Below are 20991 nucleotides of genomic sequence, written 5' to 3'. Positions count from 1 at the left end.
ACAACCACTATGGCAAGTAAACCTCTTAGTTGAATATTTTCATCCTAGTTTTACCAACAAGATGAGCGAATATTCTTTTTGCCAAGCTACAACCAGGGGACACTTCCTAACAAACCGTTGTGTCTATTCCCTTTACCCAATCCGAAAATGGACTCATCACATTCTCTCCTTGATGCGCAAGAATATCCCTGCAATGATGGCCATTGGGCGTTGTGATGACGATACTGGATGAACTTCATTTATCTGTCCATATTAGATACACTATGTACTTTTAGAAAGTTTTTCTCTTATTTCTACTGCTCTCTTATACCATTCTTGTTTAGGCACATTATAAAGGCTAGCTATCACCTTAGAAGCACTGCCACTACCAATATTTGCATTTAAAAGAGTTTTCAGAATATCATCCGCTGAAAGCATCTTCCTTTCCGTATCCTTATCTGATGATACATCCCATCGGTCAAGAATCAACGTTAGTTCTCCTTTCACTTGTTTCTCTCCAAAATACTCCACTGCACTTGTAACTGTACTCCAATGCAATTCTTCATACACTTTAGTAAGCTCACGAGCCACCAGAATCCTCCTATCTGATAATTCATGTTGTAATAAATCATTCAATGTAAGCATCAACCGATGAGGAGCTTCATATAATGCAACGACGTGTTTCGTATTCTTTATTTCTTCCAACAATTGTTGTCTCTCACCTCCTTTTATAGGAAGGAATCCATAGAAAGTAAAAGGAGGTATGGGAAATCCACACACGGATAAAGCTGTAGTCAAAGCACACGCCCCTGGCACCGGATACACAGGAATCCTATTGTGATGACACGCTTCTATCACTATATGACCAGGATCGGAGATACACGGCGTTCCAGCGTCACAAACCAAAGCAACTGCTTTGCCTTGACGAAAACATTCCAAAAGTTTAGGAATTCTTTCAACCGAGTTGTGTTGGTGTAAACTGAACTGTACTTTTTGGATACCAAAGTGTTGTAACAGTTTCCATGTTTGTCTAGTGTCCTCCGCTGCGATGATGTCTACTTTACGAAGTGTTTCTAAACAACGAGTAGAAACATCTGCCAAGTTTCCGATGGGCGTGGAAACTACATAAAGACAGCCACTATTTGTTTCCTTTTGGTTTTTTCCTTTCGAAGAAGTACACAATAATTCGACTCTTTTACCAAAGACTTGTTTTCTTTTCGATAAAACTATCCAGCGTTGAGATAAATAAGTACGAGTCAACCCACTAGCATATCGTTTGCTGCTTAAAAAGCAACTAAACAAATAGAATAATTTTCTACAATACCATCGATCACCCAACATTCCAACTTGTTAAAGGCTGCTGGGTTGTTTCATCAAAGTCTTTGTTTGCAAGCTTTCTAATATTGTTGGATCCTATTCCGATCAATATTCCACCTCTTATTTCCGTATCGTTTCTCATTCGAGTTTTCTTTATATTGCCATGCCACGTGAAGAACTCATTTCACCAGATGGTTTAAGAACTGATGGAAGACGCCCTTTAGAGGTATGTCAAGTGTCTATTTAGAGAAACTATATCGATGTGTCTTGATGGTTAGATAAGAAAAGTAACCTGTCGAATGGGTATTTTGCCTCGTGCAGACGGAAGTTGTCACTTGGAAATGGGTAAGCTGTGAAGTGATATCAAGTAGGATAATATTTGTTTTTATCGAGAATAGGAAATACGATTGTTTTGGCAACCGTATACGGGCCTCGTGAGTTGTCTTCACGTCAGTCTTCGTGTGGAATCATCCGCTGTGAATACAGTATGGCATCTTTTGCGTCCACCGACAGACGAAGAGGGAAGAGAAGTGACAGAAATAGTGTTGAAATGGCTTCTTCCATTAAGAAGGTGAGTGAAACATTCACAAAATAGAAGATTGTTGATTCGACCAAAGACCTTTGAGAATGTATTGTTGACCGATTTATTTCCCAAGTCTCGTGTCGATATCTTCATTCAAGTGTTGCAAGCAGATGGAAGTGAACGCAGTGCTGCGATAAATGCCGTTACTATAGCAATGGTTTGGAAATAATGTTTTGCTTGGTACGTGAAAAGTAGTGGATGAAAGTTTTCCATAGGTGAATGCGGGAATACCTATGAAGGACTTGATTGTTTCGTGCTCAGCCGGATATATGGAGAATACCACTGTGATGGACTTGAATCATGTAGAAATGATAACGAGAGGCCCACAACTTACTGTAAGTTTCAAGTTGAAGAGACTATTGTATACTGAAAAGAAATATGAAAGCTTGCTATCTACGCAAGTACCGAAAGAATGGCAACTGCTCATTTGGAATCAAAAGCATCTTTTGAAATCTTTGAGAATTTGATTGCAATTGCTAAGAAAGGATGTTTACAAATGTTCGATGTGATGCATTCTAGTATTGAAAGATATTCCTTGAACTTGATCGCTTCTCGTGATCATATTGCAACATTTGGTTCGAGGGCTTGAGGATAACAACTAGATTAAGAAAAAACAATATTACATGATTCTCTACAATCGATGGAATATCTTATATATATATATATATATATTGCTATACAATACAGTCCTTACAACTCAACAGTTACTTAGGAATCCTTATCATGGGTATTCATCAAAAATGCCAAAGTTTTGGAAAGATCTCCACTTCCAAACTGTATCGAATCTCTTGAGCCATGTCGATGATGACGTTGTTTCTTTCCACAAAACAATCCATATACAAGAACGATAGGTTTCAATAAACAATACCAAAGAACTACAACATGGCTTTGAATGATATATTTATCGTGAAGAAAATACTTACTAAAACCAATGCCATCCAATAATAACCAAAACGAAGACGACCAATAGGAATCCACTTTACGTACTGTGGCAAATCTATTCGTCTGCCTCAACTCATCCAATTTACATTCCATGCGATGAACTCGTTCGTAAAGATCATCCAACGATTGATGAATATGATTGTAATGACTATCTAAACGAAGAATTTGTTTACTCGTATCGACATCCAACTTGTGCAATTCTTCATTCCATTCCAAAATACGTCTTTCTAATATCTGGAATGATGACTGGCTTTGTTCAAAATCTATATGTTCCTTTGATAAAGGATGATGCATATCGCCATAGCTATTTGGCAACAACTGCTGCGTGATATCTTCCTTATCCAAATGTGATGTTGAACTATTATATTTCACCAGTTGAGAAGAATAGGATGACTTGCTTTTCAAACGCTCCCTTTCATTTCTATGATTGCTGTCATTTTCAAACTTTTCAGCTTCTTCACAAGGTTTAGATAGTTTGTCACTATGCAAGGAATTCTGAGATGGTTCAAAACCATCTTCTTTAAAAAAAACATTCTGATGATCATAAAACTTTTTCAGTCTCTTACGAAAAGCTTCTTTGGCATCCTTTGGCATATCATTCAACAACTCCAAATCCTCAGGTCCAAGTCTTGATGACTCATTTTGTGTACGTTGCTTTTTACTCTTTTCTTTGGGATAAAAAGTTTTTGGATACTTTGCATAGTTTTCCACAAAAGGTATGGGTTGCTCAGGATTCTTTCCATACAAATGACTCAATATTTCTTCTGACTGCTCATCGGAGAACTTTTTGGACTTGACTCTATCACTGTTTCGACGTCTACTCAATGCCATGTTATTTGTAGAAGGAATGACAAGTTGAGACTCGCCTACAGCTGTGTTTGTCTGCTCTACGAGGGAAACTTGAGAAGAACCACGTGACTGTTCTTCGACAGTTCTATGCACTCCAGATGATTTCTCACGAGAATCTTCTTCCTTCCTTACACCAGAATAAGATTCTATAGCAACTTGGTTATCTTGAACAACTCCAGTTGGTCCTTCTTCCGTATAACGACGCATAAAGTTTGCAACTTCCGAGAAACTGTTCTCCTTCACACTATTACTACTATTACGGCTTCCCAAGGCTCTTGACAGATAGTTTACTGTCAAATTCTTATTTCCTCCGTGTGCAGCATAAGCAGCGCATATAGCATCCTCTTCCAACTCCGGGAACCTGGCACATAATTGCTTCACAGTCGCTGATTCTTTTACTCTCTTCCTTAAAGAACGTTTCTCTAGAATTTTTTCTCCAATCTTTCCCAAATTGAACACGCTTCGTTTTTGTTCATTTCTTAAACCTTTTTCCACTTGCTCTTTTGAAGACACTTCCAATGTACTCGAAGGTGTCATCTTTCTATCTTGGTTGAGAAAGTAGGGAGCACTATGGCTTTCGTGCATTGTATTGGTATCTCTCACTCCACCTTGGAAGAGTTGTTCCAACAGTTTTTTCTGAAGTTGAGTATTCGGTTTTGGTTGATGTTGTGGGTCCATAGAGAAGGAATGCTTCAATAGCTCCCGTTGCTGTCCATCCATACACATGGGCCATCCATGAGGAATGCAAAACTTTTCAAGAGATGAACCATTCTATTCTTCTATACTTTTATGTTTTCGATATTGTATGCTATAAAATACATATGAAGACTACTTGACAGCTCACTATTAGTGTGAAAGAGAGAAAGTTAGAAATGCATTGTTCTTCTTGAACCGCATTGATGGTTGATCACAACATCCATTCACTTTGGATGGTGGGATGGAAACCTTGTGCATATACTACTATTACATGGTTACCACCAGGTAAAGTTGCTTTTTCACTGAAAACTCCTGTACAAGGAAAACCAACTGTTATTCTTCACCACCAACCAAGAAAATCCTCGCCTATCAACTTGTACAACTGTTCCAATCAAAGTACGTCGTTTGACAACTCGGAGACCAACAAAGTATATCGATTCGGAGCTTGGTTAGATGAACATATTGCTGGAGACGCATTACTGCAGTGTGAACGTAATTGTCACATACCCACCGATTCCACCGTCACTAGGCAACAACAAGCCTATTCCTTTTTCTGTTGTGGAGTAAAAGAATTCGACGTGGGTTGTTATGACGCAGCAGCCAACTGGTTCCATAAAGCTACCGTATACGGTGACCCAAGTTCCAGAACAGGTGGTCAGTATCAACTGTGGACAGCACAAGCTTTACACGCCGCCGGAAAGCGCGATACAGCAAAAAACGCATTACAAAAGTTGAAGTATCACAAAGACCGGGATGTGAGAAAAGCTAGTCAACAGCTTTTATATATTTTAGGTGCTCCACAGTTAAAATTGGATGCTTCCCATTTTATTTATATAGCAACTGCAAAAGTACCCGTCACCAAGAATAGAGAGAAGAAAGTTGCTACTCACCCGGGGACTTACAATTGTGTTGACTTCGTTAAGGATAACTATGCATTTGTTCAAAAGACACCTGAAAAATATAGTTTGGAGTGGTTCGTTCAAAAAGAACCACCTCCACACAGCGTTAGTCGTATGAATACCAACCTCGTTTTGACTTTGGCAACCACGATCATCGTCAGTATGCTCGTTTTCTTTTATCATAGTTGACTGGGCTATTAAAGTAGTAAGAGAAGATTTGACGACCGTGAAAAGAAGAAAAGTATCATTAGGGAGGGAGTTTTGTAAGATATAAAGTCTCATTCAGACAGAGACTCGGAATTTTCTTTGCCTTAAAAAAGGTGAATCTGCCGGTTTTCGATCCCGGTGCCTCGAGGAGGCAAACCGTGCACTCTACCAATTGAGCTACAAACTTCTAACAAACAATGGAAGATACTAAATTGCATCTTTACGATATTTTTCCCCGTAACATAATATATACAGTCGAAAAAAAAAAGAGTCGAGTCAATGATAAACTCGACGATAACCATCGTTCACAATTGTATATTCATTATTCAGTTGAATCCATATCCACAAAACCTTCCTTCAAATGTGGCAATATACTCCAAATCTTTGGTTCTATTCGAAAAAGACAATAAATCAACCACTCCAGTTTCCTAAAAAAACCAGTTATATCTAGAAAACGATTCCAGTGCCCACTGATGGCACAATAAGCTGCAGTTTGAGATGAGTCATTCATAACCTCCAAAGACGCCGAATCTTCAGTACCAGTACGATAAAACAGATGACTATCGTGATGCCATAAATGTTCGTGGATAGGTATTAATAAACCATAACTTTGCAAAAGACAGACAACTGGTGGTGGTGGCCTTTCTGGATCCGCCATGTGACCCCACTTGTGAGCTTCTGGCCATATAGCCAATAGAGATAGAAAAAATATCAAAAAAGAATTGAAAAAAATTGGCAAATCGTCCCGAAAATATGTCAAAGTTGCCAGGAAAGGAATAGTAAATAGACAATACCAATAAACATTAGAAAAGAAATCGCTCACTTCTTCATCTTCTGAAGAGCAGCCTCCCGCTTTTGAATGACTCCGCTTCGATACAAGGGAAACGTAACAAGAGTCTGTGTTGGAAAAATAATTCCTCGACGCCCAGTTGTAAATACCGGATATGAAATCTGCCGTAATAAAGGCGAAAAAGCCACCAACAAAAAAACTTGCAAAGTCGGCAAATGAGTCGAGTTGCCAAAGAGCATCTAATACCAAAAAGTCACATATTACATCTGCAATAAAGACAGTCAATTTTTCCACCCAACTACTTCTTTTATACTTATAGTTGGTACTGGGACTTAACCCAAAAAGATTTAACAAGTTCCAGTCTGTGGCGGAAACATTGTGTATCTTCTCTTCACAAAGCAGAAAATTCCAATCAGTGAATAAACGGGCATCTTGTAAGTATCTCGAATACGGTTGGCTTTTGAACAATCTCTCTGTTAAGTTGCCAGGAATTTCAGGGAAGGAGACCAAGATAAGCTTACGGTCAGCCTTTCTCTTTGTTTCAGTTTTCATTTCCGAGTTTTGTAAGTAATCCAACTTCGCTGCAACGAGGGACGAATTGTCAAACTTAAGCGGAAGAGAGACCACAGTAGAATCTTGCCTTATGCGCAAGTTTGCCGTTCTTCTAGGAGGCCACGTCATCTGCAGTGCAGAGAGACACCCCTTTTTCCAAGCTTTCTTTCCGAAAGCAGGCTTCCATAGTTGAGGCTTCTTAACTCCAAGTCGAAAAATTCTTGGTTTGTGAGTCAATTCCTTACTATCATATGATCCAAAAGTAATGAAGCTGCCAACCATTATTGTGTTGAACGTTGGAAAGGATTTTCGCGCTCAAAGTGGGGAATGACCGGAATTTCTCAAGACTGGAATTTCTCAAAAGGTGGGAAAGCTCGGCTAAGACAGATTGAAAGGAATCTTCATGAAGTACAAATAGTGTTCCAAATATTTCATTATCCAGAGAAATACAATTATAATACATTATGAAAGAACTGTTGATTTCCAAACAAGTGTGAGTTGCTTCATTTTATACTGGCTGGCTCTCCATATTTCTACCTTTCCCATCTCATTTAAATTCTTTCAAAATGCGTTGGTAAAGGCCAACGGATACATTGGGGGATCGTTCATGAAATGACAGAGTCACAAAGTTCACAAAATGAAAGTAACGCTACATCTTTTACTTTTCAAAAGCCCTTAATCTCAAGTACACAAAGTGAAACAAGACAAGTTGAGAGAAAAGATATAGTTGAACTTCATGATGGCAGTGTATCCTTTGAAGGTGATTTGAACTGGGCGGCTTCAACAGTGTCTAATGAAACTCAACTTTCTTCTCGGTTACAAAACAGTCTTAGTTTATATAGTCATCCCACTGTATTAGAAGAGATACCAGTTCATTGTAACAACCCCAAGTCAAAAGACCTTCCCATATGTACTACCCTGAGAAGCAATATCTATCAGAATCGACAAAATAACTACGATATATCCGATTCTGTTGACTTTGATTTTTCTCATATTCAACAAGTGAAAACTCAACAAACTGATGAAATGTCAAGCACTGCTGTTCTCAAGCAGCTGCTCTCGATTTGTTTTAAAATGACCAAAGAGAAGCTCGAAAAACTACATCTGTCTAGTTTTCTACTGGGAGTTGTGATATCTTTTGGCGCATCTCGAATTTCGAAAAAGTTTTGGTTTACTCTTGGCAAATGTACAAGTTGCTTGCTTCTTGTGTATATTTTGTGGTACAGTCATCAAACGACTACGTCTCAAACATTTGTATCATGGCTACTGAGGAAATGTATTCAACTCATTCCAGCTCGATATATTAGATAGATATATAACGGTGAAAGCTATTGTGACAAGTTATTGTTAAGACTATTTATCCAATTGTAAACAAATCGAAATTTTATCCAAAAAATGTGAATGTCGTGCATAAAACATACACTTGTCAACTTTCACTTGGAAATAAGATAGATAAATAGCTTTGAGTCTGAAAAGTTTCTACGCACAACACTCTTTTTCGCCGATGCCTAAACTTCAAAATTGTAATATTCCCAATTCACAAAATGTTTCTCCGAAAATAGACTACTTTGAATCAAAATCTGTATTTCATAATGGATCGAACCTGAGGTTTAGATGCTGAGTTTGTACGATATTTTACTCTTATTGCTTTGGTTACATAGACAAAGTTGTGTGGGCTTTCGTCAGGAGCTATCTTGGTCTTCTTCAAATAATTATGCTTGCATTTCAGTTTTCTTTTGGTGACGTGAATATGAGCAATTTCATTATTCGTATCAGTCTTCTTTGCTTCAGGTCGTTCAGTTGCTATATGGGTTACATTCAAAATAGGAGAGGAGTTTTGCGTATTATTCTTTTCATAGAAACTAATTGAAAGATTTCAACTCCTTTTTGCTCAGTTCTGGTATTACTCACCTCATTTGCTTATTGCAATATTCTCCTTGTACACTTTTTTGAATGCAAGTTTTAAGATTGTCTGTAGACAAAGTATAGGATGTCAACTGAAAAAGATCCTTCTCTACAGCAGTTGCCACAAACACGAGTTGCTCAAACATCTGATATCGTTTTTGAAAAGGACTCTTTTTTGAAACCCTATCATGAATATTACAATCGCTTTGTATCACATGTTCGGAAGAACCCATAAAGGAGTGGCAACGCAAATAGGAGAAACGGTGAGTTAATTTCGAAATTGCTAAAGCCGGGCTTTTGGCTGGATCGGAAATTTTCATCAACACGCAAGTCGATGAGAGCGCAGAGTTCCATTTTCACTGTCTTTTCGCGGGTTTCACAGGCGCGGGTTTTTGTGACGCGTTGATGATATTCTTATAGATATAGATTCGTGTCAATCCTAAAGCCTAGAGACTTTTTGCTATAGAGTTGCTATCCAATTTAATTTGCATTAAGGTTGATAGAGAAAATGCATAGTTCGATATTACCGTGGTATTCCTTTAGTCTCTTTGACGAACAACAATACAAGAAAAACTTGAGAAGAAGAACCACTCTACGTTACAGGCCCATTTCTGCTTGTTGCATCTCACCTAGTAATAAACTGGTGATCTCTGCTTCTGCATCTGGTGTGTTGGAAACTTATGACCTGGCTCACCACTGCTCAAGATCTACTCACACCAATATTCACTCAACTGCTTGTTTCCATGTTCAAGAGGGTTGTATCTATGTGCGACTTGCTTCCTTCCTTGTTGTTTTATTTCGTTGTTGACCTATTTCTAGTCTCTCGTTCCCGACGAAAATCACAACTTGTTATGGCTTGGAGGCGATAGAGACTTGCGTTGTTTCCATTGGGATGACTTGGATACACGGTTGTCTCTAAGTGAAAACAAATTGGACGCTGTTCAAAGGATAGATATGGGATACGGGGAAACCAACGGTATCGCAATACATTCTTCACAAAACTTGATCATTGCTGCTGGTGGAGACTCAAAAGCATATGTATACGATTATGTACGATCGAAAGTAGTTACTACTTTGAAAGGACACGAAGATTATCTACATGATGTCATATTGGATAAAAAATCGAGTTCACTTGTCGCCACCGTAAGTATTCCCATATCGTTCTGCAAGCTGAACGGTATTTCTTTTTCTCTTAGTGTTCAGAGGATTGTACCTTACGATTGTGGGACCTGAGAAGTGGACAGTGCATTCGCACGATTGATAGAAAGAGTAGGACCCTTTGATATTGTCGAGAAAGCTGTTGTTGACAAAACAATATGTAGGAAAGCACCGTCCAAGCAGTTCCAAACGTTTTATTACCACTGCAATGTTCGATAGTGATAGTAATTTTTTGTTGATTGGAGATGGAGCAAAGAATCTATCAATATGTTATGTGGCTACCGGAGAAATTGTTCGATCCACTTCATTCATGGTTCGTTTTGAGACTGTATTTCGTCTGATTGCTTGATATTGATGCTTTTGTCATGAAGGGTATTCCAAGTAGATTGAGGACATACGAAGAAAATGTTCTCATATCTTGCTTTGATGACAACGTGATAAGACTATGTACATGGGGAATGAACACGGTTGCAGAAGCAAGAGGATATAATAAGTCTGTATTTGATGTTTCAGTTAGCAGTGATGAATCGTTATTTGTTTCATGCGTCCGTCATTTCATATTTTCGGCCATCATCACGCTGATATTCATTTTCCTAGGGAACCTCGGAGCTCCTCGACGTCTACATTAGATCGTTCGTACCTTCTATGAGACTTCGCTCGCAATCTCAGTATCTTTGTAATTGACGTCTAGTTTTCTCACTTGTAAAATAGTGGTATAGTCTATTCAGAGAAGTACTTGCTTAAATTATATAAAATTGCTAATTTTTCCTACAATCTGAAAGTGCCAAATATTTGTGTTTCTGTCATAATTAAATTGTCTTTAAATTGGCCGCATGGTTGTATTTTTTCAGATTTTCAAGCTCAAGACAATACAATTGTGAAATACAATTTTTTTAGCCCCACTGCGAAAAATTTAATTTTTTAAAAATTAATTTTGCTTCCTTCTAAGCATTTGTATTATGGCTTTGAAATTTAGGTTATAAATTAATAATCACTCAGTCAACTTGTCCTTTCCAAGAAAAAAATTCGCAAATTATTTTACTTTCGAATACATCCTACAGTCTACTTTGCAAAACGTTTGTAAAAGAATTTGCCTGTATAGTCATGTTTCAAGGCTTAGTTTTGTGCAGTTTATCTTTTTATCTAGTTTACAGGCTGTTTCTTTTTCTCTATTTGTTCTTTTTAGTCGACATTTATTTCACTTTGTTTTATTTTTGCTCAGTATGTACGCATCTTTTTCAGCGGAAAATTTTAAATGTTTGTATTTGAGTTCTAATCGAGTTTGCTCTCCAAGAAGATACACTTACAGGATACTAAGCAATTTTTCACGTAGTTTTGGATTACTTGCAATTTTTTACGTCGACAATGCAAAAATACGATATTATCACAATGAGAAAGTCTAGTGTTTTTCTTGTTCCATTATTATGTCTTGTTTTTTTGGTAAACCTTTTTTTATTATATGCATCGTCAAGAAAACGTAGTTGGAGGAAACGGAGAAATTGCAGCATTTTTTATTAAAACGTTGTTTTAGAATAACTTGCATACTGCCATTGGCGTAGTTTCTTTACTTGCGATTTTCCTTTATAGGTTTCCCCTGTCAAAGTTTCTGCTACCTTTGATCTATTTTTTTCCTTGATATATTAATTTGAAGTATATGCCTTTTTTTTTATGAGATGTCGCCATATCTAATGTTTTATCGGAAACTGCTTTTTCGAAACATCATTCTCTTGAAATTAGGTCGCTCGCTTTCAATGGTAAACAAGAGACGAGCCGCATCATCGTTTGTGTAGAATTTCCTCTCGACGTGAAGAAAATCAAATATTTGGTATGTGCAAAACTTTTGGTTGGTGTGCGATTCGTTTCGGAAACTTGGAGTCAATAACATGTATGCTTCGAAGTTAATCATTTCTATTGAGCAGCATCCTTGTTAAAAGGGGCGAGTAGCACATGAGCAACGTTCAGTTATAGAATACATACAAATATATATTTGTCATCTTTTTCAACATTATTTTTGGAGTTTCCTATAGATTCGTTGTTCAACTTCAGAAAACAACAAGAATTTTTGTTTTAGAACAACAATCTATCTTGTTGAATGGTTTATTACTTGGTTTTCGTTTGAGTAGGATAGTACGTCACATTTTTTCAATCTATTGGCGTCTTCTCTATACAGAGAACCAAAACATAAAAAAACAGGATGACATTCAACAAAGAAAAAAGGAGCCGAGCGGATTTGAACCACTGGCCTGACGATCTGCAGTCGTCCGCTCTACCGCTGAGCTACGGCTCCCCTTTCTAATCCAAAGTAAAATTGATTTTATATATCCAACAGTATTTTTTTAGTCACTTTCGTAACTAGCCCAGGCACGAAAGCTTTCCATAAGACTTACTTTCAAAATACCTTGAAATCCCAACATCTTTGCTTTCGAAAGTACTTTATCATGTATCACCCTTGCTAAATACTCGGTAGTAGTATTTTGTCCCTGTGAAAGCGAGTTGTCACTGTTCCCAAAAAATAGGAATGAACGCATACTTGAAACTCTTCTAGTTGGTCAAGATTTCTATAATTATACAATGACAATACATCCTATTATTCGAAGTTACCATAACCTCATAAAAAAGTCGTCATTCACCTTGAGAATTTGTGTTGCTTCACCGATATCTATCACCCTGTTCATTTCTCTTGTTCAGTTACACTTCGAAAACAACCAGAGACGTACCAATTCAACTGAGGTTGCAGGTTTGTGGACCGAAATTCACAGTCTACTGTATACGTTGCACCGTGGAGCTAGAGTCGAAAGGTGTTACTGCCCATATATTTTCGCAAGTCGACTACTTACACCTTGAGCTGGTCCAAAAGCTTCACCTTGGAAAGAATGTGCAATCATGAACGAGTCACGTACTCCTAGTGTATACATGATAACGGGATCTGCTACAATCTATCTTGCTCTCCTCCAATGGAAAATAGATAAACCACTTTTTCCATTTTGATCTTATTCGACTTGTTCTATTTCTTGTTTCGATGAACCAAGAAAAACGTCCTTTCTTTGATGTTCAACGTTGTTTGAAAGAACTGAAAACAACACCCAAAAAAGTACCTGTTTCTTCACCTGTTGAAGTTGCCTGTTTCTCCAGGTTATCTGCAAGTCATTACGTTCCTTGTAGTAGACAAGCGTTAAAGACCTTGAAGATTCCACAAGTTCCGAGTTGCTTGAATCAGGGTTACGAGAGCTTTATCCCAAAAGACCAAAGCTCTTCCATTAGTTTATCTCCTGTACGAGAGAGCCTAGAGAAAGCTTTCGTGAACGTTGATGATTCCATCCAGTTTCTCACGTTTCGTAACAATTTGAATAAAATAGCTTTAACGCCATACAACACTGAGGAGAGTTGGAAGATGACGAGTCATTTGGAGAACAATTTGATAGTGTTGAATATATGTCCATCGGAGGAACTTGAGCCGGTGACAGATAGAGACAAATATTTTGCCTATTGTGGTTACAAGTTTGAACACCTTTGTTGTGAGAGCGATGACGTTGTTGTGGATGCCAATCAAGAGTTTTGTAGTATTGTAAAAACTTCTATTGGAAAGCATACTTTGTTGATATCAGCACAAGTAGATTGTTGGGATGCTTATCATTTATGGAGCAAAGATAATCGAGCAGAATATCCGATTTGTCATTATGTTGAATTGAAAACCATGAAGAAATGGAAAAAGGAGCAAGTGATTCCTGATTTCTATCAAAGAAAGTATCTTCGATATTGGGTTCAGTGTTTTCTTGCAGGAATTCCACATCTTTTTATAGGTTATCGAGATGACCGAAGAAAGATGTTGATGGAAACGGAATATATTCCAGTTGATCGCCTTCCTGAGATATGTCGCGAATCGTGGGAACCTCATATTTGCTTAGGGTTTATGGATTCTTTTTTATACTTTGTATTCAGTATGCATCGAGCCTTTCCAAGTATCGTGATTTTATGGGAATATCAACCATCTGCACAAAAGATATGGATAAACTATTGAGAGACATTTTAACAAAGGAGAGAAGAGACAAAACATCATCCTTTTATATGTATTCCAATGGTAGGATTCCCCATTCTCTATTGGAAAGAAGAAGCGGAAAGAGAATAAATCTGAAATAGAGACACAAGGCTATATAGTGTTACGATAATCAAATATTTTATCCCGTAGCTTTCGAATGGTGGATAATTTTCTTTCCAAATATCTTTCCAATCTTTCCAAGTATTCCTCAAAAGGAGCATCTGGACGTTCAGCAGCTTTCAACAGGGACATTTCATGTTTCACCAATTCCATAATTTCATCGATATGTTGTCGATGTGCTGAAAGAATGGCTTCTTCTCCTTGTAAGTTGCTGTTATCTTCATCCATCATAAAGCTATTAGAGAGTCCCTTTTCTAAATGTTTCTTACTTGGTGTAGTACTTGGGCGTACTTGATTCTTTGTGGATAAGCTACTTCCTAAAGTACTTGTGGTGGGTGTGGTTCCAGGTTTCATGCGAGAAGATAAGAAACCAAACTTTGCACTTCCAATAGGAGTTTCCTTTTCTATTGTCTTGTCATTAGTTCTGGTGGGTCTGGTTGATCTCGAAGAAGTTGTTGTTTTTTCTTTCTCATTCGATTTAGAGTCGGTACTAAAGATAGAACTGAGTTTGGTCTCCTTGGCTGTTTTGGAAGAACTGTCAGTAACAACTCTTTTAGACTCTCTCAAACTTCGAACACTATCCATGGTGGTATAAGAAGATGCCAAAGAAGATGCTAATTTGCTACTGCGACTGGTATAACTAGTAGAAGGTGCAGGAGGTGGAATTCGACTTCTCGTTGAACGAAACGAAGTCTTGGCTTCTTCTTCTTCTTCTTCTTCTTGTTGTTGTTGTTGTTGTTGTTGTCGTTCAGATTTATCTTGTTCATCTCTTTCCATTTCTTCTTGAAATATATCAAAATCTGTGGACTCTTGAGTCTCATTCGAACCCGAACGAGTTACTTTTTTCCCTTTATCTTCTGGAATGGGATCCATTACTTCAGTCGTTCTAGTATCCATGGAAGCAAATGAAGCAGTTGAACTAGCACGACGATGAGAAGGGGAATCTTTTCGAAGTTCTTTGACACGATCAGCATATCGAAGTGTATTCAAAGTATGTTCACAATTGGATGCTGCTGGAGAGACATTGGCTATCATCACAGTGCGAGAATCGGCACTGATAAAAGAATCTTTCAGTACCAACGTCAATTTGCTTCCTCGAAAGGGAGTATGGTATTGATTTTGTCCAAGTGCTCGGATGCATTCTTTAAGAGCCAACAAACTCTTGTTGATTTCAGCTCCTTCCATACGAGTTTGTCTATCACTGTGAGTAGTATCTGCAGCTCGTTCACTTCCAGCAAGATCAATGAATGATAACTTTCCATAGACAGAAGATGGGTCGGATTCACTTGGGTTTTCAGTTTGAGCATCCATATATTTGAGTTGAATTTCTAAAATAGCATGAGAACGAGAAGAATCTGCATTGGCTCCAGTACTTCCAGTACTACGGCATTTACCGCCTTCTTCTATTGTCTTTGCTACTTGGTTGGGATCCTCACAAAGTCTTTCTTCTAATCCGATTATCCGTACTCTTTGTTTGGCATCTTCACGGCATTCCACTCGTTTCTTTCCGTTTAAGAGGTCAAACAGTTTAGAACCATATATTTCAAAGAAACTGATATACACTCCGAGATGTGCATATTCTTTCTTTTGTTTCATTTGAAATATATCCTGCAAAGCCAAAGTATACAAACCCGGTTCTTCTGGAGTTCCCATCATGGTATGAGTTTTACCAGCTCCTGTTTGTCCATATGCAAAACAAGTGACCTTACTTCCTTCAAAGAATGCCTGAACCAATGGTTTTGCACAACTATTATAGACATCTTGATTCTTTGCATTTTCATCAAAGGCTACATCAAACGTGAATGGATGAACTTCGGTGTATTTTGTCAAATCTACTTTCAGTTTAGGCTCAAACACATGAACGGTGTTATCCACAGCTTTGATAGCATCGGGGTCACTTTTTAGCTTTTCTTTTTTGCTTAGAGGACGTTTTCTAACACAAACCACTATTTTGGAAGCATCATAAGGTTTGATGGAAGACTCTTTTGTGATTTTTCGTTGCATGTTTTTCAACAGTGCATTGGAAGTAGGCAAACTTGCACTATAGCGGAGGTCATTGAGGTCTTCTTCTTGTTGCTGATGTTGTTGGAAAACTTGTTTTCGTTGGTCTTTGTAATGGAATCCATCGGTTGGTATGGAACCTACTTTCAAGTCATCAGGTCGAGTAGGGATGGGTTTATCTTGTGTCTTTTTTTTGGAGTCGGAATGTTTTGCCATAGTAGATAAACTGGTTTTCCTGGTATGAGATGAAGGTAATGAACCAAATGGTGGTAGTTCCATATCTTCTGTTCCTACACTGGAGCCGTACCTGTCCAGTTTAGAAGTTCTGGAGTCGGTTGCAGTGGAAGATATGGAAGAAGTTGATGTTCTCTTTTGATGCAATGTTCGAAGCATAAGTAAAGATGTCCAAGACAACAGTTGAATAAACCAACAAGACACAAACGAGAACAAAGAAAAGACAATGAATTAGGTTTCAATACGTGGCCTTTGCAGTGTCCAAATGAAATCAATGGTTAGCCACAGCATCATTCTTCTTCTCATAAAAGAAAGAGAACGTCTGGAGAAGAATTCTGTAGTGTCTAATGAGGGAGAAAGCATTGGACACGTCATCCTTATCATTGCTTATTATTATTCTTCTTCTTTTTCCTCCTCTTTTTGAGAAGAAGAATATTTCTGTACAGACATAGAAATATCTTTTGTGTCAGATAGGGATGAGTAGTAATGAATAAGGAAATGAACTAACAACTGTACCGTTGGGAATCCAGAAGATAGATTCTTAGATATTACAATAGCTTTCAAAAATAGCTTTCTAGAAACATCGTCAAGTTATTATTGCATACGAACAAAGTAAATAGATTTGTCAACGAAAGAAGAAATAGGCCATTGGAGTTGGGGTTGCTCTAGTTGGTTTGTGATACTGTTCGAATGGGATTTGCTGCGTTTCAAAGGTCCTATGAAAAATATACGGGAGGCGATCCTTGTGAGTATGCATCTTTATGGTATGTGTAAACGAAACTCACCAGATGATAAATAGCCAGGATGCAAGTATCAGTAGAGAAACTAGACGAAGAACGTAAGTAGGAACACAAGATCTCAACAGAGACTTACCCAAAAGAATAGAGGTTCCACTTCATAAAAGAGACTATTGTGCGCATCTGTATATTCCTTTGCGCCGTTGTTTGAGAGAACACTATTTGTTGCCTTGGTCTTGTGAAGAGGAAAAGGAGGCCTATGTTCGTTGTCAACGAAAAGAGTAAGTGGGGAACAAGTATAGAAACGCAAAGCTGACGTTTGATTTGTAAGGCGAAGAAGGAGAGAGAGGCTATATGAGAAAATGAAAGAAGAGGGTGCAAAAAGATTGGCTACTGAAAACGAAGGAGAAGAATAGTCTTTGAATAACTCAAATAGTAAAGAACTTGATTTGATTTTCGAGTATCTTAAAAAGGACCGTAGATATGGCTTGATCACGTTCTTCGATGGATAAACGACCGTCTTGTTCGGAAGGAACACCCAACGGCAAAGCATCCAACTGTAAGATAAGACTATCATAAAACTTTGCTTCCTTGAGAAGCTCGTCACCATAACCCATATCAAAATGGATAAGTTGGCATACACAATATAGTGTTGGACTTAACTTTCGTCCCATAACCCGAAGATAGTGAAACAATAAACTGAAACTGTTTGACTGATTACTGAGATAGAGAATAGAAGTAGCACTATCTACAAGAATAGCTAAAGACAGTGGTTCCGAATCGAGTCTTTCAGTGAGCCACTGATCCATCGAACTACAAACTTGTCTAGTCAAATCGTATGGATTCTTAACGTTCACTTTGACGTGTTGAAAAAAACAGTCAGGGTAATCCTGTTGGGTTGTTTCCAGAGAGTCCATACCATCAAGGAACAGTATGCGCCCCTTAAAAAAGCTGGAGTCTAGACGTACTCCCTGTGCAAGGTCAGTTTATCTTTAAAAAGCTCAGTTGTCACTCACCAACTTTCTTAAACTCAAATATAATGAATACCAAGGTGTTTCAGTAGACAAATACAACAAACAAAAATTATTCTGCAAGTAGACTGAAGCCAGTTGATACATAAACGGTGCTCCTTCACAAAATGCATTGTCTTTCACAACAATATATTGTGAAAGTGGCTTATCCTTGGCTGACCAACCCAAAAGGCGCCACCAGGCAACTTGCATGTGAAAATGAATAATGGAAAGAACCAAATGTGGGTCACTTTTCATAAGGTCGCTTCGAAAAGTTCTCCTACAAAAGGAAATTTTGTACTTTGAGCTTGTTCGTCACAATACTCCAAATAAACTTGAATAATTTGTTGCATAAATGGTTCCAATACTTCTGTACCCAAATCCGAAAGAAACTGAGAGGCATCCTCGGCTACAAGCTGAACGAGTTCAACACAAGAACTCAACTTTCCCATCTGCTTGTAAACATCAACCAATTGCATGAGCATCAATGGAACATATTGTCGTCTTATCTTTTCCAGTTCTAATTGACGTTCCACATGATCAAAAATATTAAGACACACTGAAACTGGAGGTTCATATGGAAGAGAATCCACCAGCCAGCCTCCTTCCATAGTTAAAGTGGAAATAACCTCCTTCGATAAGATTTCTCCCAATGAATTGCAATGAGTTAGATACTGCTTCCATTCCGTTTCGTAATTTTCCAGCACATGCCTTGCCCAAAGTTGTTCTTCAGTGGAAACATTATCATCAGTTGGATTCAAAATATGGCTGATATTCGATGGAAGAGATGCTGGGCGCTGTGACATGGCGTATTTTCTCCACTCCAAAATGGCATCCCATGCCTTGAAAAACTGTTGCCAACAACGGAATTCATGACTCAAAGACCATAAGGACCGCTCCTTCTCAATTTCCAGTAAAACATCTTCTGAAATCTCATCAAGAGTATTTTGAGCTGATAAAACTTTACCGGATAATATGAACTTTCTCACAAATAAATTGACGCAAGCAACTGCTAGATGGTAATTTTGATAGGCTGGGAAAATTAAAAAGTCGACACTTCGGATAAGAAACAGATCACTGTCCAAAATTCTGACATCATCAGATTCTTCATTCGATAGATAATGGTTCCACACGTGAGCAACTGCAGTTTCTACTATTTTGTTTAACATAGAACGAGGAAAACTAGCTAAGTACTGTCCAATCTTCCCCAAGCACGAAGTTCGGCGTTCATCTGAATGAAGTTGAGAAAGTTGTCGACTCTTTAGTTCCAAACGAACTTGTTCCGTCATTGTATCTGCTTTCAAAGCACTGACCATATATTCTACACAACAGGTCACCAAATTGGACTCATCCATTAGATAAGAAAAGTAAACCATCATAATTTCATCATAAGGTGTCTTTGACCTCGTCAGTCCTTGTTCTGCTGCCTGCATTTCATCTGACACGTACAAAAATAGAAGATGTTTACAATACGCAAGTAAAATTTGTTCTGAATATCGCTGAAATAGCTCATCCTCTTCATTCCCACGACTTATTCTTAGTAGAATGACCACATGGGCACTAAACCGCAAAAACCAGGACCAATCTTCATGCGCACTCTGACAAGATAAAAGAAACTGCAAAAGCATTTGAGCTAAATGAGAACTCAAATCAATACCTAAAGCTAAAAAACTTTGAACCCGACGCATGACATTCAATTCTAAACCGTCTTTATCTATCCCTTCACATTGTTCAAAGACCGAAAAAATGTGTTCTTCACTACGCAAAGATGGAGATTCTGAAAAGAGAAATTCTTCCCAAAACTTTAAAACTTCACAGAAAAAATAAATCCACACTTGATCTTCCCAAGTCTGACACACTGAAAGAGCTCTAGAAGGCATCCCGCAAAGAGCACTAAAAACGCTCCTTTCATATATATTCGTTGACGGGTTCGAAGCAATTTCCTTTGCGGCTAGTTTCCACAAATTCCAAGTTTGTCCAATCTCTCCGTTACTAGCAGCATTCCAAGCACCAAAGAAACCTAACAAACAAATGCCTCTCCATACTTGCTCCACCTTTTCTGTGACGAGAATTGCTTTATCCAACAAGCCGACACGAAACAAAATATACACTTGATGACAAATGTGGTCATCCGCATGTCGATCAGTTTGATGAAGCTCGTGTTTTCTAAATGGATAATCCGGGTCCAGTTTTGTCTTACCTTCCAAACTTGAGGTATGTGACCAACAATATGCAGGGTCATTTAGCGGTGCCAGCTTTTGTTCAACCTTGCGGACACAGTTCTCGGGTGTCTCATCAGGCTTTTCTCCAAAAATACGTTCCATAGCCACTTTTTCACACCATTCCAAAATACATCTACATTTGATCAATGTCGTAGTTTGTTTGTCATACCAATGCGCGGGCGGTTTCAAAGAAGCAGTCACTGAATCCACAGGGCTGGAAACTGTCACTATGTTCAACAAGTACCAAGTATCTCTCTCACTTTGGAGAACTTTCAATAATCTTTCAAGTGGCTCTCTGTAAACCGGGTGCAGGGAACGGTCCTGTAACAGCTGCGAAATAATTTCACGTTTGGAGTTAAGTTGAGACTGAATTTCACTCAAGACGAAGTCTACTTGGTTTTCACTTGAAAGGTCTACTGAAGAACATTTTTTTGCCAATTCCAACCCGCTTAAAGCAGAAAAAAAACCAAATCGGAGTTCCGTCTCGCAGCTAGAGAGAAAATTCGCTGGATCTTTTATCCCTTGCGAGTTGACTGATTCCGTGTAACTTGAGTGTGGCGGAGTGGTGGCAAGTTCCAAGTTGATTTTTCTCCCGTTATTATCTATATCATACGGTGTGCTAAAAGTTTTTGGAAACGGAAGTGCGCGCCTGAACGAAGTTCGTGGCGTTTGCATATTCTGTTACGCGCCAAAAAAAACAACAACGAAGAAAAATGCGCTCGTCAAATCAATCAGCTTCCTGCAACATCATCAT

General features: G+C 38.3%; 12 protein-coding genes and 2 non-coding genes across 14 annotated transcripts; 5 read left to right on the top strand and 9 right to left on the bottom strand.

Moving 5' to 3' along the window:
* Positions 1-223: 223 nt before the first annotated feature.
* Positions 224-1418, bottom strand: Gasu_28380 (methyltransferase). Its single transcript, XM_005706301.1, has one exon. It carries the CDS (start codon positions 1318-1320, stop codon positions 262-264), a length of 1059 nt encoding a protein of 352 aa, XP_005706358.1. The 5' UTR covers positions 1321-1418; the 3' UTR covers positions 224-261.
* A 10-nt stretch (positions 1419-1428) lies between these two features.
* Gasu_28370 (exosome complex component RRP41) lies at positions 1429-2493 on the top strand. The gene is made up of 6 exons (XM_005706300.1): positions 1429-1522; positions 1575-1641; positions 1695-1867; positions 1914-2036; positions 2095-2214; positions 2265-2493. The coding sequence occupies exons 1-6, from the start codon at positions 1460-1462 to the stop codon at positions 2466-2468; spliced, it is 750 nt and encodes a 249-aa protein (XP_005706357.1). The 5' UTR covers positions 1429-1459; the 3' UTR covers positions 2469-2493.
* A 4-nt stretch (positions 2494-2497) lies between these two features.
* Gasu_28360 (uncharacterized protein) lies at positions 2498-4398 on the bottom strand. The gene has a single exon (XM_005706299.1). It carries the CDS (start codon positions 4388-4390, stop codon positions 2588-2590), a length of 1803 nt encoding a protein of 600 aa, XP_005706356.1. The 5' UTR covers positions 4391-4398; the 3' UTR covers positions 2498-2587.
* A 150-nt stretch (positions 4399-4548) lies between these two features.
* On the top strand, positions 4549-5593 carry Gasu_28350 (uncharacterized protein). Its single transcript, XM_005706298.1, has one exon. The coding sequence runs from the start codon at positions 4570-4572 to the stop codon at positions 5452-5454; it is 885 nt and encodes a 294-aa protein (XP_005706355.1). The 5' UTR covers positions 4549-4569; the 3' UTR covers positions 5455-5593.
* On the bottom strand, positions 5587-5659 carry Gasu_nc0030. Its single transcript has one exon. It is a non-coding gene; the product is annotated as a tRNA-Ala (tRNA).
* On the bottom strand, positions 5598-7188 carry Gasu_28340 (small conjugating protein ligase). The gene has a single exon (XM_005706297.1). It carries the CDS (start codon positions 7094-7096, stop codon positions 5795-5797), a length of 1302 nt encoding a protein of 433 aa, XP_005706354.1. The 5' UTR covers positions 7097-7188; the 3' UTR covers positions 5598-5794.
* Positions 7189-7969: 781 nt separating this feature from the next.
* Positions 7970-9058, bottom strand: Gasu_28330 (uncharacterized protein). Its single transcript, XM_005706296.1, has 2 exons — positions 8726-9058; positions 7970-8676 (listed from the first exon to the last, which is right to left on the bottom strand). Exons 1-2 carry the CDS (start codon positions 9037-9039, stop codon positions 8388-8390), a joined length of 603 nt encoding a protein of 200 aa, XP_005706353.1. The 5' UTR covers positions 9040-9058; the 3' UTR covers positions 7970-8387.
* A 10-nt stretch (positions 9059-9068) lies between these two features.
* Gasu_28320 (transducin family protein / WD-40 repeat family protein) lies at positions 9069-10646 on the top strand. The gene is made up of 5 exons (XM_005706295.1): positions 9069-9485; positions 9539-9862; positions 9916-9988; positions 10042-10190; positions 10249-10646. Exons 1-5 carry the CDS (start codon positions 9228-9230, stop codon positions 10504-10506), a joined length of 1062 nt encoding a protein of 353 aa, XP_005706352.1. The 5' UTR covers positions 9069-9227; the 3' UTR covers positions 10507-10646.
* Positions 10647-12092: 1446 nt separating this feature from the next.
* On the bottom strand, positions 12093-12164 carry Gasu_nc0029. The gene has a single exon. It is a non-coding gene; the product is annotated as a tRNA-Cys (tRNA).
* Positions 12165-12175: 11 nt separating this feature from the next.
* Gasu_28310 (6-pyruvoyl tetrahydropterin synthase) lies at positions 12176-12858 on the bottom strand. The gene is made up of 5 exons (XM_005706294.1): positions 12715-12858; positions 12595-12662; positions 12508-12544; positions 12408-12461; positions 12176-12357 (listed from the first exon to the last, which is right to left on the bottom strand). Exons 1-5 carry the CDS (start codon positions 12790-12792, stop codon positions 12214-12216), a joined length of 381 nt encoding a protein of 126 aa, XP_005706351.1. The 5' UTR covers positions 12793-12858; the 3' UTR covers positions 12176-12213.
* Positions 12859-12878: 20 nt separating this feature from the next.
* Positions 12879-13933, top strand: Gasu_28300 (glycine-rich protein). The gene has a single exon (XM_005706293.1). The coding sequence runs from the start codon at positions 12897-12899 to the stop codon at positions 13893-13895; it is 999 nt and encodes a 332-aa protein (XP_005706350.1). The 5' UTR covers positions 12879-12896; the 3' UTR covers positions 13896-13933.
* A 64-nt stretch (positions 13934-13997) lies between these two features.
* Gasu_28290 (kinesin family member) lies at positions 13998-16498 on the bottom strand. The gene has a single exon (XM_005706292.1). The coding sequence runs from the start codon at positions 16425-16427 to the stop codon at positions 14025-14027; it is 2403 nt and encodes an 800-aa protein (XP_005706349.1). The 5' UTR covers positions 16428-16498; the 3' UTR covers positions 13998-14024.
* A 40-nt stretch (positions 16499-16538) lies between these two features.
* On the top strand, positions 16539-17460 carry Gasu_28280 (NADH dehydrogenase (ubiquinone) 1 beta subcomplex 7). The gene is made up of 4 exons (XM_005706291.1): positions 16539-17013; positions 17068-17106; positions 17154-17286; positions 17337-17460. Exons 2-4 carry the CDS (start codon positions 17073-17075, stop codon positions 17419-17421), a joined length of 252 nt encoding a protein of 83 aa, XP_005706348.1. The 5' UTR covers positions 16539-17013; positions 17068-17072; the 3' UTR covers positions 17422-17460.
* Positions 17461-17467: 7 nt separating this feature from the next.
* On the bottom strand, positions 17468-20968 carry Gasu_28270 (putative nuclear pore complex protein NUP107). Its single transcript, XM_005706290.1, has 4 exons — positions 18340-20968; positions 18022-18295; positions 17549-17976; positions 17468-17504 (listed from the first exon to the last, which is right to left on the bottom strand). Exons 1-4 carry the CDS (start codon positions 20910-20912, stop codon positions 17498-17500), a joined length of 3282 nt encoding a protein of 1093 aa, XP_005706347.1. The 5' UTR covers positions 20913-20968; the 3' UTR covers positions 17468-17497.
* Between the last annotated feature and the right edge of the window lie 23 nt (positions 20969-20991).

This window comes from Galdieria sulphuraria, assembly GCF_000341285.1.
Source record: "Galdieria sulphuraria unplaced genomic scaffold scaf_21, whole genome shotgun sequence".
Classification (NCBI taxonomy): domain Eukaryota; phylum Rhodophyta; class Bangiophyceae; order Galdieriales; family Galdieriaceae; genus Galdieria; species Galdieria sulphuraria.
This window is presented reverse-complemented; position numbering and strand designations above follow the sequence as displayed.